This window comes from Vombatus ursinus, unplaced genomic scaffold, assembly GCF_900497805.2.
Source record: "Vombatus ursinus unplaced genomic scaffold, bare-nosed wombat genome assembly UNPS02009173.1, whole genome shotgun sequence".
Taxonomy (NCBI): Eukaryota; Metazoa; Chordata; class Mammalia; order Diprotodontia; family Vombatidae; genus Vombatus; species Vombatus ursinus.
In genome coordinates, this window is record NW_020948951.1 from 7,677,834 (window position 1) to 7,692,843 (window position 15,010).

Consider the following 15,010-nt stretch of genomic DNA (forward strand, 5'->3'; position numbering starts at 1 on the left):
GAGCACTGGATTCATAGTATTCAGGACACTTGGATTCAAGTCCAGATACCATTCCTTGCTAGTTGTGTGACTTTGAGAAAGTCACTTAACTTCTAAGCCCCAGTTTTCTCATATGTAAAAAAGATCAAATAAACTTGATGGCAACTAGGTGGCATAGTAGATAGAGCTCTGGGTCTGGAGGATGAATCTTCCTGGGTTCAAATCTAGACTCAGACACTAATCAGTGACCTTGGGCAAGTCATTTAACTCAGTTTCCTCATCTATAAAATAAGCTGGAGAAGGAGATGGCAAACAACTCTAGTATCTCTGCCAAAAAAGAGAAAAAAAAAAAACAGATGGGGTCACAAAGAGTTGGAAATGACTGAAATTATTATTTGATTTTACAGATGAGGAAATGGAATTTAAGTGACTTGCTCAGGATCACATAGCTAGTAAATGTTTGTGGCTAGATTTGAATTCATATCTTCTTGACTTCAGGTCCAGTGCTCTATTCAACGTGCCACCTAGCTACTTCTCACTTGACTTTATAGTACTTTAAGTACAATATAAAAGTCAGCTTATTTTTATTACTAGCTACGTGATCATTAGTGAGGCATTTTACCTCTCTGAATTGCCTTGTGGGTAAAACGGGGATAAAAATATTTGCATTGCCTACCTCACAAACTCGAGGAGCGGAAAGGGCTTCTACGTAAGCCTTGGGACACCTCAGGGTTTGTAGAGGGATAAGGAAACTGATTTTCCTGCTTGGTCATAAAGGGAAGAACCAGCACCAATATGAGGGGATTGCTCTGGGGGGAGCCACAAGGTCATTAAAATAATCCTATGGGGAGGCCAATTTCATCCCCACACAAATTAGAGTTTCTTAACAATCAGCCATCCAACAGTGGACTGCATTGCCCCGGCAGGTGTACCTTAGGTCCAAAGGCCCTTTCAGCTCTGATAGTGGGTGGTTACCTGCATTCTATGGCTGGGGGGTGGGGAGTGAGAGCAGATTCATGCTTTAGACAAGGGTTGAACTGGATGCCCTTTGACATTCTACGATCCTGTGAGTCTGAATTCAGAGACGGTGGGTGTACATGGCCTCCCAGCACACTGGAGGCACTTGATCAAGGTCTATCAAATGGAACTGGCACCAAAAGATAGAAAAAAGGTATGTGTATTTAATGCTTAAGTGAATTGTGGCCATCACAAAAGAGATCTTTAAACCCTTTCCATCTCTGAGACCCTGACAGGCATTGCCCTTTCTTCAGCTGAGCCAAGGAAAGAAACAATTGCTTATTCGCTTTGTCCATCCTTCTCCAGAAGGAGATTCCCAGGTAGTCTCAGATCAGGCTTGTCTCCCAGGGGCTGAGGGGGCCTCTCTCCAGGGCCTGGACAGTCCTATGGTCTTGGTTCAGTGTGTTGTTCCTTTGGCACAATTAAGATCTGCCAAACCAGTGAGGGGCAGGTCTGGCCTCCTTTCTCACCCTCTTCCCAGAAACTAAGAGCAGTTTAAGAGTGTATTCTGGATGTCTTCTAGGACTTGATGGCAAAGCTCATCTCTGGATTTCAGCCCGTCCAGATGCACTAGAATCAGAAAGAAACAGTTTTGAGCATGGGACCTCAGGGAAACAGTATTATAGAAAAGACGCTGGATTTGGAACCAGAAGGCCCGAGTTTGAATTTAGACTCTGCCAATTATTAACTCTGTGACCTTGGGAAAAATCCCTTATTCTCTCTGAATCTCGTAAAATCCAAATATAAAATGTAGGTGCTGGATTCTGTGATTTTTAATATCTTTTCTACCTCTGAATCTTATTTTTTAAAATTAATTTTTTTCCAACTATCAAACATTCTTTTTCTCCCTGCTACTTCTTCCTCCCCAACTTGGGTGGGGGGAAAGAAAAACAAAACTCTTGGAACAATTAAGGGCAGTCAAGCAAAGCAAATTCCTTTATTAGTCATGAACAAAAATGTGTGTCTCATTCTTCACCCTGAGTCCAGCCCTTCTCTGTCAATTGTGGGCAGTGTTCTTTATCACTGGTGCCTCAGAATCAAGGCTAATCATTGTGTTGATTTTAAACTTAGTCCCTTACAGGGAAAGGCTCTCCAGATCTACTAGGTATATTAAGGTAGCAGGCTTTAGTGGATAGGATTCTGGATTTGGAGTCAAGAAGTCCTGGGTTCATATTTCACTTCAGATACTCACTAGCCTCAGGACTCTAGGCAGGTCACAACTCCTTAGTTCCCTCATTTGTAAAATGAGGAGGTTGGGTTCCATGACTTCTAAGGTCTCTTCCAGCTCTAAGCCTATGATGAAGCAGGTTGCTGGATTGAGAGACAACATCCTTGGCATGAGTTTGAGAGGACAGGTTGGTAGCTATTCCTGGAAAAGGTGGGCTTTAATGTGACGTGGAAAGGAATTTATGGAGGATGGCGATGCATTGGCTTTACCAGTAACAGTGCTGGAGGCTCTGTTCATGGAAATCCTTAAATCACCTTTTGGATGATGGGGACAGGTTGCCTGGAGGTTTGGAGGAGGCGGGGCTTGACCTAATGACCTCAAGGCCCTTTGAGCTCTCAGGTTTTAGAGAGTTATGCTTGGGGGCTGGACTTTGTCCAAACCAGGAGTAGTAAAGATATGCATTACTTATATTCACCAAAGCCCACTTGACTTCGAGTTCAAAGATGATTTGGCCCTTCACATCAAGAAACCTAGGCCAGCTTTGCCACTTAGTGCATGTGTGATCTTGGGGCAGATCCTATCCCCAATCTAGGTCTTAGTTTCTACATCTAAAGGAATTGGGCTAATTGAACTTTAAGGTTTCTTCCAGTTCTAAAGTCTTTGACAAAACAAAGAATGCTCCTGAGGTTTAGGAGTGTTACTCACCTACATCCACACCATTGTTGTCCATCTCCTGCCTGTATTTCAGGTACATGGGCCAAACGTGGCCATCAAAGAGACCTGGAGGGTCAGGGACCTTATAGTTGCGGGTACTATAGAGAGGAATGAGATGGAGAGTGAGGTTGTGGTACCCAAATCCCTCCTGCATGGGGTGATGAACACTGAGAGGGGCCCTAGAGGTGATGACAGAATGAGCCCTTGCCTGGGTCTCAGAAGGCTTGGTTTACAAAATGTTTTCCTGACAACAATGAGTGATGGTAGGGTATGTGAGTATTATCAAGATGGGAAAAGTGAGGCCTAGAGCGGTTAAGGGATGTGACACACCTAGTAAGTGATAGAGAGCTGTGATCTGAAATGAAGGCTCTTGAATCTGAATGACTCCTAGGGGATGTTATAGAGAGAAGGGTTGGGTTGGATAAGACGATGGAAAGCATACTGGATTTGGTGTCAGAGGACCAGAATTCAGATCTTGGCTCTGCTACCTACTGTCCATATGACTTTAGGCAATTCACCTAATCTCTCTGGGCTTCATTTTCCTTATCTGTAAAATGAGGGGGGTTGGAGTAGATATCTCATAAGGTTCTTTCTATCTTTAAACCAGATCTCATGACTTCTGAAGTCCCTTCCAATGCTGAGATCCTGTGACTATGAGGCCAAGACTCTTATCTTTTTCGCAGCACAGCTGTCACTGTGGGCCTTGGACCCTCCCCCTCTCCCTCCCAATCCTTGCTCCCTTTCCACATATTCCCTAAAGTGTCAGGTGGGTGGGAATTTGCCCTTGCTCAGTGTTTTCCTCTCTTAGTCTCCAGGCAACAGAGGTCAATCCTGGGTTGAGGTTCAAGAATTGTGCCATAATGGGGCATAGCATTTTGACCCAGAGACCTCTAGAGACACTTCATCTCAACCAACAAGTCCTTGGCCATACTTTCTGTTTTCAATTTCTCTTTGGCCACTGCATGGGGTTCTGACCATAGAAAACATGGGATGGGGGAGGTGTGTCTCATGTCTTGGGGCAAGACAAGAAGAAGCTTGCCATATCTTTTGCCCTGAACTCCTTCTCTCTGTGCTCCTTTGCCCCTCCACTGTGGGAAGATGGTTATATCAGTTGGTTGCGTCTTATCTCACCTGTTAGATTGTGAGCATCTTGGCTGCTCTGTGCCCAACACGTATGGGTAAATGGATCACAGGGCCTTGTCCACAGCACCTCCACACATGTACACATGATTGGCTTGGATAGGATCAAAGAATCAACCTTCTCTGGAGTCAGAATCCTCCTACAATATCCTTGACAGATGCCCATTCAACCACCACTTGAAGACCTCAAGAGATGGGGAACTCATTACCTTATCAGGAAGCCCATTTCACTTTTGGACAATTCTAATTCTAACTGAGGCGGTTTTCCCTTATATCAAGCCCAAATACACGTCTCTGCGACTTCTCGCCATCAATCCTAGTTCTGTCTTTTCGCACCTGGCAGAACAAGCCTAATCTTCCCTACTATAGTCTTTCAGATACTTGAAGACAGCTGTAAACTGATTGCATTACTCCCAACCCCTCTATCCCCAGGTGCCTAAGTTCCCCAGGTGACTGTTGGAGGCATCGGGCAAGGTTTGTTCACTGGCCCAATGCCTGGGGTCTCAGTTTACCTTCTCCTCCTCTTGCATTCCTCATATGGGATGGCCAAAAAGTAACGGCGACTGTACAAATCCAACAAGGGCCTGGGCAGCAGGGGAGGCAGAAAGATGGATGGTTAGTGTTTCTAATGATGATTGCCCATCACTGCAAAGATAGTTTGCCTTTCACCAACCCTCGGGCATTCTGGGGGATTGGGATTTGGGCTGACAATATAAAGACCTGGCCACTACTAGGTCTTTATAAAACACCTTTAAGTTTATAAAGTGCTTTGCGTACATTATTTCAATTAATCCTGGCAACAACTCTGAAAAAGGTGCAACAGGTATGATCTCTATTTGACATATGGAGAAAAGGAAGCTCTTAAAGGTTGAATGACTTGTGTAGACTCACTCATCTCAGAGTCATGCTTTGACCCTAGACTTCAGATCCAAGATTGGGATCTGCATTGTGTTGCCTCTGAATCCCTGGCTGGGTTTGACAGGCTGGAAATTTTGTTGCCCACTTAAGATTTGGGGTGTTTAGGCCAGTATTTTTAGTGGCCAGAGCTTGGTGCTGATGAGGCTGAGGACACCGGCTAGAGCTTCCAGTGGGAGAACTGGCTCTTTTCTGCACCTCCAACCCCTACCCTGTGCCAGTGATTGTGACGGGATGTGGTTGAAGGAGTGTGAGTAGTTCAGTGCTGCCCATCTCAGTGATGGGCTTAGAACAGCTTAGAACATGAGTCTTACGGTGAGGGCGAGGATTCCCTCTCCCAGGAGAAAATATCTAAGTGATACATCATTTACCAAAAGGAACCATTTTTATTTAAGCCAAATGAGCCAATAAGGAAATAAAAAAAATAATTTTTAATCTAAGGCAATCATATATGTATATACGTTTAGTTACTGGATATCTAACAAAACATTTAAAAAAACAATCCAAAAAGCCACCAAAGGAAGGCCTCTAGCAAATTGAATAAATTCTCTACAGAGGATCTGTGGGAGGAGGTGGGCAAGGGTCAGACAGGATGAGAAGATTTGGAGACAGACTGGATCTGCCTTATGGAGGAGAGTAGACACCTTGATGAGATGATGGCATCCATTCAAGCATTGGAGCAATTGGGTTCTGCCACTGACTTCCTGGGTGACTTTTGGTACATTGATTAACTTCTTTGAGTCTCAGTTTCTCATCTTTATAATAGCTTTGGGCCTGCCTACTTCACACATTGTGAACTTTCAGTGACAGCGTCCAAAGCCCTTTAAAAAATTCAAATTCAGACTCAAGGTGCAGCCTCACAAAACTTGAATGAGCGTGTTTGGGGAATCAGATGTCCCTTGTAACTGAAATTTCTGGTTGACCGAGGGCTAATTGAGAACCTCATTTTTTTTTTTTTTTTTACAATTGCTCAGAAACAATTTACTTTTCTCTTTTGCAAAGGATGGTACAGTGAACATGGCCAAGTTGTCTTTGAAGGTATCAAAGGGTGTCTTATTATTCTGAACCTTCATAGTAGTTGTGAGGTTATAGGTACAGGTCAGGGATCCCTGGAAGATAATTGGAATCTACCAACAAGTTTTTTTTTTTTTGAGGCAGTGGGGGAAGTGGTGGTTAAGTGACTTGCCCAAGGTCTTTCAGTTAGTAAGTGTCTGAGGCTGGATTTAAACTCCTGACTCCAGGGCTGGTCCTCTATTCACTGGGCAACCCAGCTGACCCTACCAGCAAGTCTTGAAGTCTTTCCTGAAAGAGCTTCAAGCAGGTGGCCACCACTAGTTCCCTCCCCCTTGATCGGTTGGGGATCCCCAGGAGGGAGGGAGCATAACCTCCAGTGGTTCCCCTACTCCAAATGACCCTGGGATTTTACTGACAGCATCAGTTCACCCCCCTGAGGCATTCCTCTCTAGGTTTTGGAGAAATGGGAAATAAATTCATAGAATGTCAGAGACGGAAAGAGAGAAAGATGGAAAGAGACCCTCAGATGTAATAACAAGTCCAAACCCCTTGTTTTATAGATGAGGAAATGCAGGCCCAGAGAGGGAAGGGGTCTTGCTTAATTAAGTTCACAGGTTCCTCTTCAATCAGAGTTTGAGACCTCCCCGGGAAGAAAGGATTGGGCTCAGATCCATATTATGTCAGGCATCTCCTGGGAGTTGTTGAGATGAGTGATTTAGTTTTCAAAAAATAAGTTGAATCGTTTTTTGTTCTTTTATTTTTTTTTTTTTTAGGATAGGCCGTGGGGTTGACTGTCTTGCCCAGGGTCACACAGCTAGTTAAGTGTCACGTGTCTGACGTCGGATTTAAACTCAGGTCCTCCTGACTCCAGGGCCGGTGCTCTATCTACTACACCACCCAGCTGCTCGTTTTTTGTTCTTTTGAAGTGGACATTGTGGTGGTATGAGGGTGCTGCTGGTTAGTCAAGGTTTTATGGGCTAGTACTTCATGGCATCCTCATCATCATCATCCCTGTCTCAACAGATAATTTTCTGGGTTGATGGGTCTCTCCCCACTTAGCAAGGCTGGGCCTCAGACAGCAGCCCATCACCAGCCTAGGGTCCCAACCTTTCTAGCTTGGTAGGCCCTGTAGTAGGCAGCTAGGTGGTGCAGTGTATAGAGCCCTGGGCCTGGAATCAGGAAGACCTGAGTTCAAATGTGGCCACAGACATTTACTAGCTGTGTGACCCCCCGGGCAAGTCACTTCACCCTGTTTGCCTCAGTTTCCTCATCTGTAAAATGATCTGGAGAAGGAAAAGGCAAACCACTCCAGTAGCTTTGACCACGAAGAGTCAGACACTACTGAACAGCAAGACAAGGCCCTGCAGTGTCTGGGCCTCTACTGGCGTAACTTCCCTGAACCCAGGGTTACCTCCATGCTAGGAAGAGGCATCAAAGGAGACCCTAGGATGACAGGACCACAGATGTAGAGCTCGAAGGGAACAGAGAGGCCATTGAGTGTAAAATCCTCATTCTACAGAAGAAGGAGCTAAGGGCCCAGGGATATTAAGGGACTTGCCCAAGGTCACACAAGTAGCAAGCCTTAGAAGCGATATTTGAACCCAGGTCTTCTGACTTTACACTGTACTATGTTACCTCGTTGAACAGAGAATCATTTAAGTTCTACTCTTAATGTGACACTAACAAGATAATATAATAATACAATATTTTCATCATCATCAGATCATATAGTCACAGCTGGAAGGGAGGTCATCAAGTCCAATCTCCTCATTTTACAAGAAAGGGACTGAGGCCCAGAGAGCTTAGGTAATTTGCCTAAGATCACACAGATAGGGTGTGAAATTTGAACCCAGGTCCTCTCATTCCACATCAAGTACTCTTTTCCCTGTACCACATGGCCTCCAGCTCCACTCACATCCTCTTCATTACAGACAAGGGTGTGCTGGAGTCTGCTTGAACTGTGACTCAGAGAGCTGATTGTTAAATTTTCAGGATGAGCATTTGGACCTCAGAAACTAACAAATTCAAAAAAAAATTAATTAAAAAACTTAAAAAAGAAACTAACAAATTCTACAAATTTGGGCTTGATTTGTTGTTTTGCTGATGGTCAAGACTTAAGAAAGTGAAGGAGAAAAATAAACTAAGAGTTACGTTGTGTGTACGTTTTTTTTAGAGCAGCAGTTAATAAACATTTATCATTATACCCCCATGTGCAGATAAATGGGGGTTCTCAAGGCTATGCCAGTGAAAGTCTGGTGGTTCCTACCAAACTGGAATGACTTTGAGTAGGGGCCAGCAGCAACCTGAACGCCTGTTGTCTGAGTACCAGCCTAGCTGAGCCAAGGGTAGAGTGCTCATTACCCCACTTGAAGACGGGCCATCAGGCGTTGGTTCTGGGAGGTCCCAACAGTTCTTGAGTATTGTCTAAGGTGTTGATGGATCATGATCTGAGCTAGAGTGTTGGAGGGAGTTCTAGGTCCTTGTGGCATGACTTGGGAAATGGAAAGACCTTGGTCAAGAAGGATGGAAAGACAATGCATTCTGAGAATGGCCCTTGTCTCTTACTTGTAACTGTAGAGCAGGAAACCTTCCAGTATGAGGATGTGGGTGTCATCGGAGCCAGACTCCTGGGAGTTGGGTTGGACGTTGACCCCATGGGTGTGGGCAAACTTCATGCGGTTGTTCAGCCACGCGAGGACCGTGTTCAGCATGGCCTCCATGTCCAAAGACTCCAACACTGGGAAGGCAAAAAACGGCGGATATAAGCGGAGGCCATTGGAGGCACGGGCACACAGAAATGTAGAATGTGTACCATTAGCTAGAAACATTTCTACACATTAAAAAAGACAGAAAAAAAAAAGATACACTTCCTAGAGCAGACACTGTCCTTACCGTCCCATTGCTTAAAGCCGTCTTCCCCGACTTCTATTTGATCTTGTGGCTGAAATATAGTGAGCAATAAAACATTGCTGCAAACTCAGAATTATCAGTCCCCTAAAAATCTCAGGATGACCACCATATTATCGGACTTAGAGCCGGAAGGGATTTGAAAGAGCACCTAGTCCAACCCCCTTGTATTTTTAAATAATGAACATTTATTAAACACCCACTGTGTGCTGAGAATTTTGGGCCCTGGGCACACAAACTCAACTATGAGATAATCCTGCCCCTCAAGGAGCTTACACTCTATCGGGCAATCCCCGCATTTTACAGTGAAGAACAACTGGTGACCAGAGGGGGCAAAGGATTTCTCTCTGGTCACACAGCTAGTAAAAGTTACAGCAGCTGGACTCTGAACCCAGGTCCTTCAGCTCCAGGGCTGTTCTCTTTCCATCACTACACTGCTACTCTGACTGTCATCAGACAGTCCCTTGACAAAACTGTTGAAGGCAATAGGACTTCAGGGAAGCTAAAGCACTGACTAGCGGAATTTTTTCAGGCACCAGACATTATATAAAGAGGCTTTTTTTGGGGGGGTGGGGGAGAAGGGAGAAGAAGATAGATACTCCTGAGGGTTGCACCTATGGGCGTTTGCCTATTTTATCCATGTATCAGGCCAGCCCACTTCTATCTCCCTAAAATAGGAGGAGAAACAGTAGGGTTTGTGAAGAGTCAGCCAGGCAGCAATTGAAGGGCAAAGAACTCTGATGATGGTAAGTCATTAGACCCTTGGCATCTGGGGCAGGGCAGGCTCATGGGTAGGATCAAAGACTTGTGAGGGGCTGGGAGGACATTGGGACTCTTGGGTTTAATGCCTAGGCATCTGAGCTTGGGGCCCAGGACTTGTTCCTCTGACACTCTGTCATTGCTTAGTGGAAGCGGTAAAGCTAGGAATCACGGGAATTCAGGATGCCCTGAGGCCCTTTGGAGAAGGTGGTTAAGCCTGAGCACAGTCTCCTTTCTCTGCATAGGTATAACTAGGCCCTTAGGTGAAGTGTGTGTGTGTGTGTGTAAGCAGTAAGAGAGGTCACTTCAGAGGTAAGAATGGCTTGGTGTTTTTTTTGAAGGTGGGCAAGGTCTGTGTAAGGGGGTGTCTACCCCTTTTGGGCAGAATGTTAACTTCAAGGGGAGTTATGACTGAATAGTATTTTGTTCACAATTGCCACGTATCCCTACTCTCCTCCCCAGCCCTCAAGAAAAAAGAGGTCTTCTGATGCTGAGTGCTCTACAAAAAGCCATGTGTGTGTGTGTGTGTGTGTGTGTGTGTGTGTGTGTGTATGTGTGTATGTGTGTGTGGTATGAAGTAAGATGCTAAAGGTGCTCATAGCCACAGATGACAAGAACTACGACCATAGGAGATCTACTGCTCCTTCCCCTTTGTAGTTCTCTGACCCTCTTCCATGACCTTCCTCTTTCTCCTCTCTCTGTTTCTCCTTCCTAAAGCCTGTCTTGAGATGGGCTGAGAAGTGTGTGTGTGTGTGTGTGTGTGTGTGTGTGTGTGTGTGAGAAGTCAGGGGGATAGGGTAGGATGTGACTTAGGATAGTGAAGGAGGGAGGGAGCCAGATATCATTCTCAAGACCTAACTTACATTAAAGTCCCAGACTGCTTGGAGTAGCTACAGATGAGAAGCTGCCATCAGATAGGCCTGTCAGCTTGACTCTAGCCTAGGCTATAATCTAACCCCCATACTATAAGTGTTATAGAGGAGGTTGCTGTTCAGGTGTCGGGTTGCAACGGATGATGAGAAAAGTGTTGGATTTGGAGTTAGAGCATCTGGGTTCTGGACTGGAACACAGTTCTAGACTAGCATATGAACACTGACATTATTCTAGACTAGTGCATTATTGTCAACTTTATCCTAAGCAGGAAACTAACATTCTTCTCATCTGGAACACTAACAAGATGGCAAATGAAATAACATATGCAAAGTAGTCCACAAACCTTAAAGGGCTGTATAATGCTTGCTATTATTATTATTATTGTTATTACTAATGCTAATGATGTTCTAGGATGGAACATTGACATTGCTGTAGACTGGAACATTGATGCCGTTCTGGATTGGAATATTGATAGTGTTCTAGGCTGGAACACTCTAACATGACTGCAAATAACTGAGGTCCCCTGCACTCCCTTCTTCTGTACTGGCCAGAGAAGCTCTCCTATTCTCCTGGGCTAAGGGATGTACTTTCTTTCAGTGACACGGTGACCCTGTCTGGGCTTGAGATGATTACCTTGTAAAAGTCATCCTGGTGGATCACACAGCAGTTTGGTAATGTTTTCATGAGTCTATTGGTCAGTGTGGTTTTTCCTCCATTGGTCATGCTAGGAAAAGGAGACTAAAATCAGATAATCATAGCATATAGGGCACCCCAAATCTTAAGCTTGAATAGCTTAAGGTGGCTTCAGACTGCACCAAGACTTTTAGGACACCTGGTATAATTTACCCTTGGATGACAGTCATAGGCATCAGCTTCTTTCCAGGAAGTGACCATTCACTACAGCCCCTGATTATAGTCTTTCATTCATCCATTCAAGGTCTATTAAGCTCCTACTATATGTCAGTCATTGAGGATAAACTGATAGAAATGGAATGGTCCCACCCTCAAGTAGCTTATTTCCCTCTTGTTTTCCTTTACTAAAGCTTTATGGCCATGTGGTGCATTCAATTTAGGATGTGTTCTCTTTCAAAATCATGCTGCGTGGTGTTCAACAGGAGTTCAGCCTGGGACTTCAGGAAGGGGAGAGGACATGTTGATGCAAGAATATGATGAGATTAAAAAGAAAATAAATGAGGGGGCTTATAGTGCTAGGTAGAGACACCTGCTGGCTATGTAACCCTGAGTAAGTCATCTAACTTTTTAATATCTCTCCACCCCACTTCCGCTTCAAGCAACTATAAAAGGCTACAAACTGCAGCTCAGGTGCCAATCTGCATTGGTAAAAAAAAAAAAATCTACATTTGTCTCGTGGAACCTCATTAGACCAATGAAGTCTAATAAACGAAGTTTATATTAAGTTTAATAAAAAAACAGAAAGGAAAATGAAAGGCTAGCTAACACAACAGAATGCCACCTTTTCAGAGCCAAGTGTTTAAGAAAAGCTAAAGGCTTTACATGTTCAGAACAACATCTCCACTTGAAAAAAATCAGTTTTCAATTCTGTTATACAAACTGGATGGAAAAGATGGTCGTAAAGATATAAACCCAACTGCGTTTTCACTTACTTCTCTCTCTCTTGTTTTTTTCAATGCAGGCCTTTTTTTTCCAGAAAGGATTTCATGGGATCTAAGAGCTCGAGTAGGAAGGGACCTTAGAGATCATCTATGCCAGACTCCTCATTTTATGGATGAGGAAAATGAAGCCCAGGGAATTGAAATGATTTGCTCATGGTCACCTGGGTAGCAAGTGGAACAGATAGATTTTAAACTCAGGTCCCATAATTCCAGGGCTGGATTTGAACTCAGGTCTTCCTGACTCTAGTCTCAGTGCTATTCTGTGCCATCTAGCTGCCCCCATATAATAATAATAATGATAATAATAATAATAATGCTAATTGAATATTGTAGATGCATAGAGGTGATAGGATCCCAGAATTAGAGCCGGAAAGGCCCTCAAAAGCCATCTACCATTTTACAAATGAGGCCCAGGAAAGTTAGGTGATTTGCCCAAGGTCACACAAAACATGTCAGACCCAGTCAGATCTTCTGACTCCAGAGCCAGGGCTCTTTCCACCTTACTAGAATTTTTTCAAGTATGGACAACAAGGAAAGGAGGAAACAAGCATTTATGAAGTGCCTACTATGTGCCGGGCACTGCATAAAAGTGTTCTAGAATATTATCTCATTTGATCCTCACAATAATCCTGGGAGGTAAGTGTTACTATTATCTCTGTTTTACAGATGAGGAAACTGAGGCTGAGGGAGGTTAAGAGACATGCCCAAGGTCACACAGCTAGAGTATCTGAGGCAGGATTTGAATTCAGGTCTTGAGCTACCTCGCTTGCCTCTGAGCACCCTTCCCCCCTCCTTTTCTGAGCTTCTAGAATTCTGCAATAAAAAATTAAGGCTACCTCCCTTCCCTCCCTAGTTCTAGCACACTGACTGGGGTGACACAGGTTAGTTGGTGATGTCCTGGACAGAAAATCTTCAGATTGTCCTGGGGAGCTTCATAGAGGATTGGGGAGGGGGGATAGATTTAGCATCTCAATAGTCCATTCATTCAGCTGTGCCAAAGTCTCACCCCACCCTTCTCCCACTTCTGCCCACCTCTCTCTCCTCTTTTCTTGGCTTCAGGATTTCAGGACACTCCATCTTGATTTTCCTAAATCCAGATGGAACAAGCCCCAGTAAGGCTCACTGAGAAAAGATTCCTCTTCTGGGATGGGGGTGGGCAGACAGATGGACCTTTTCCCTTTAGCACCCTTCCTTCCTTCTTTACCCATCTAACGGCTTCTTGTCTTCCTGCTGGGAAAACATCCCCTGTCCCTAAATCCCTGCGCTGAATCCTATGCCCCACAAAGGACAAAGGGAAACCTCCTTTAACCCCATCTCAGGGAGTGGTTCCATCTGGTGGCCGCCCCACCCCATCTGTCCTTCCTTGTCCCTGGGCATCCCCGCCTTCCCCACCTGTTATCTTTCCTATTCTTCCCAGCGCAGCCCCTCCAGTCCCTCAGCTGGGCCCCCACCCCACCTCCTACCCTTTCTTCTTTCCTCCCAAATAGCTCTTCTGATCCCACAGGACCCTCCCTCCTATTCTTACCTATTCTCTCCAGAGACCCCCTAATCTCAGTAATTATCTAGACTCCAGAGTGCCTATCACAGAGCCATGGTAGCCTCACTTGTGGGGGGAAAATCCCTCAAACAACAACTCTGACATATCCTCCATAATGGGATGAATAAAGTACAATGAAATCTCTCTGTAGGGTCCTGATGGACAGCTCTGGCATCATTTTGACCGGTAGCCTTAATTCCAGCTCACATTTCTATAACATTGTAAGCTTTTTCAAGCACATTCCTGTGTCCTTATGAAGTCAGTAATATAGATACTATCATCCTCTTAAAGTAGATGATGAAATCGAGTCTCAGAGAAGTAAAGTAATTAATCCAAAGACACATAGCTTTTAAGATAATTGAATTTTAGAGCTGGAAGGAGCCTTAGATAGCTTTGGAGGTTAGAGGCATTGGAGGGGGTGGGGCTCAGTGGAAAGAATGCCAGATCTGAAGTCAGAGGAAGCTGGGTTTGAATCCTGCCTTTGCCACTTACTCCCTGTGTGACCTTGGGAGAGTCACTTCCCTTCTAAGGAAACCTTCTAACCGAGGGGGGTAGACCAGATTATCTCTGGGCTCCTCTCTAGTTCTCCATCTATGATTTGAGCTCAACCCTTTCATTTTACAGATGAGAAAAAACAAGGCCCAGAGAGTGAAAGGGATTTGTTTAAGGCCGGCACTTAGCAAAAGGCAGAGCCAGAACTCAAAACCCAGGCCTCCTAAGCCAGGTGGATCGTTCTGCCCTCGCCGGTCCAAACACCTTACCAACATTCTCTCCTTTTCTCCTTCCCTCTTCGCCCCCCACCCCAAGAATTTCACTAAGCCATTGCCTTGACAGCATGAAGGCAGAGCATGCCTGAGGAGGAAAACCCAGGTTTTGGCCAAACTCACCCTCCAATGCCAATGATGTACTTCATCTTCTGTTCCCTCTGTGGGTGGGGAGTGGTGGCAGAGATGGGCTGGGGTGGTGCCAAGGACTGGGGAGTGGGAGGTGATCCGAACAAAAGAAAAGATTCTCAGGGTAAAAGCACCACCCTGGTTCGGTTTTAGGCTCCCCCTTGGCCTTCTCTCCTTCTCCTCGGCTGCTCTGTGGCCCCCCCTTACTACTCCATTGAGAAAACCCAGCCTGACTTTATAGCTCCAGGAATTTCAACTTGGCCCCCTGGGAGGAGGAGATAAGGGGGGCTCCCCTTCCGCTCCCGACCAATCGGGAGGGCAGGGCCATTTCTGGGGGCTGGGGAGTGTCTTGTGGCAGCCGCACCTGTTCCTCAGTCCCTTCTCTGGTTAGAAATAGCTTCCCTTTGCCTAAATTAGTCACAGGGCATGGGGGAAATGTCACCCTGGCTGGCTCCTCGGG

The 15,010-nt window shown here is 45.1% G+C and overlaps 1 protein-coding gene across 1 annotated transcript; it reads right to left on the reverse strand.

Moving 5' to 3' along the window:
* Positions 1-1,480: 1,480 nt before the first annotated feature.
* On the reverse strand, positions 1,481-14,586 carry NMRK2 (nicotinamide riboside kinase 2). Its single transcript, XM_027851379.1, has 7 exons — positions 14,545-14,586; positions 11,120-11,210; positions 8,840-8,888; positions 8,513-8,684; positions 4,531-4,602; positions 2,870-2,976; positions 1,481-1,566 (listed from the first exon to the last, which is right to left on the reverse strand). The coding sequence occupies exons 1-7, from the start codon at positions 14,568-14,570 to the stop codon at positions 1,481-1,483; spliced, it is 603 nt and encodes a 200-aa protein (XP_027707180.1). The 5' UTR covers positions 14,571-14,586.
* Positions 14,587-15,010: the final 424 nt, after the last annotated feature.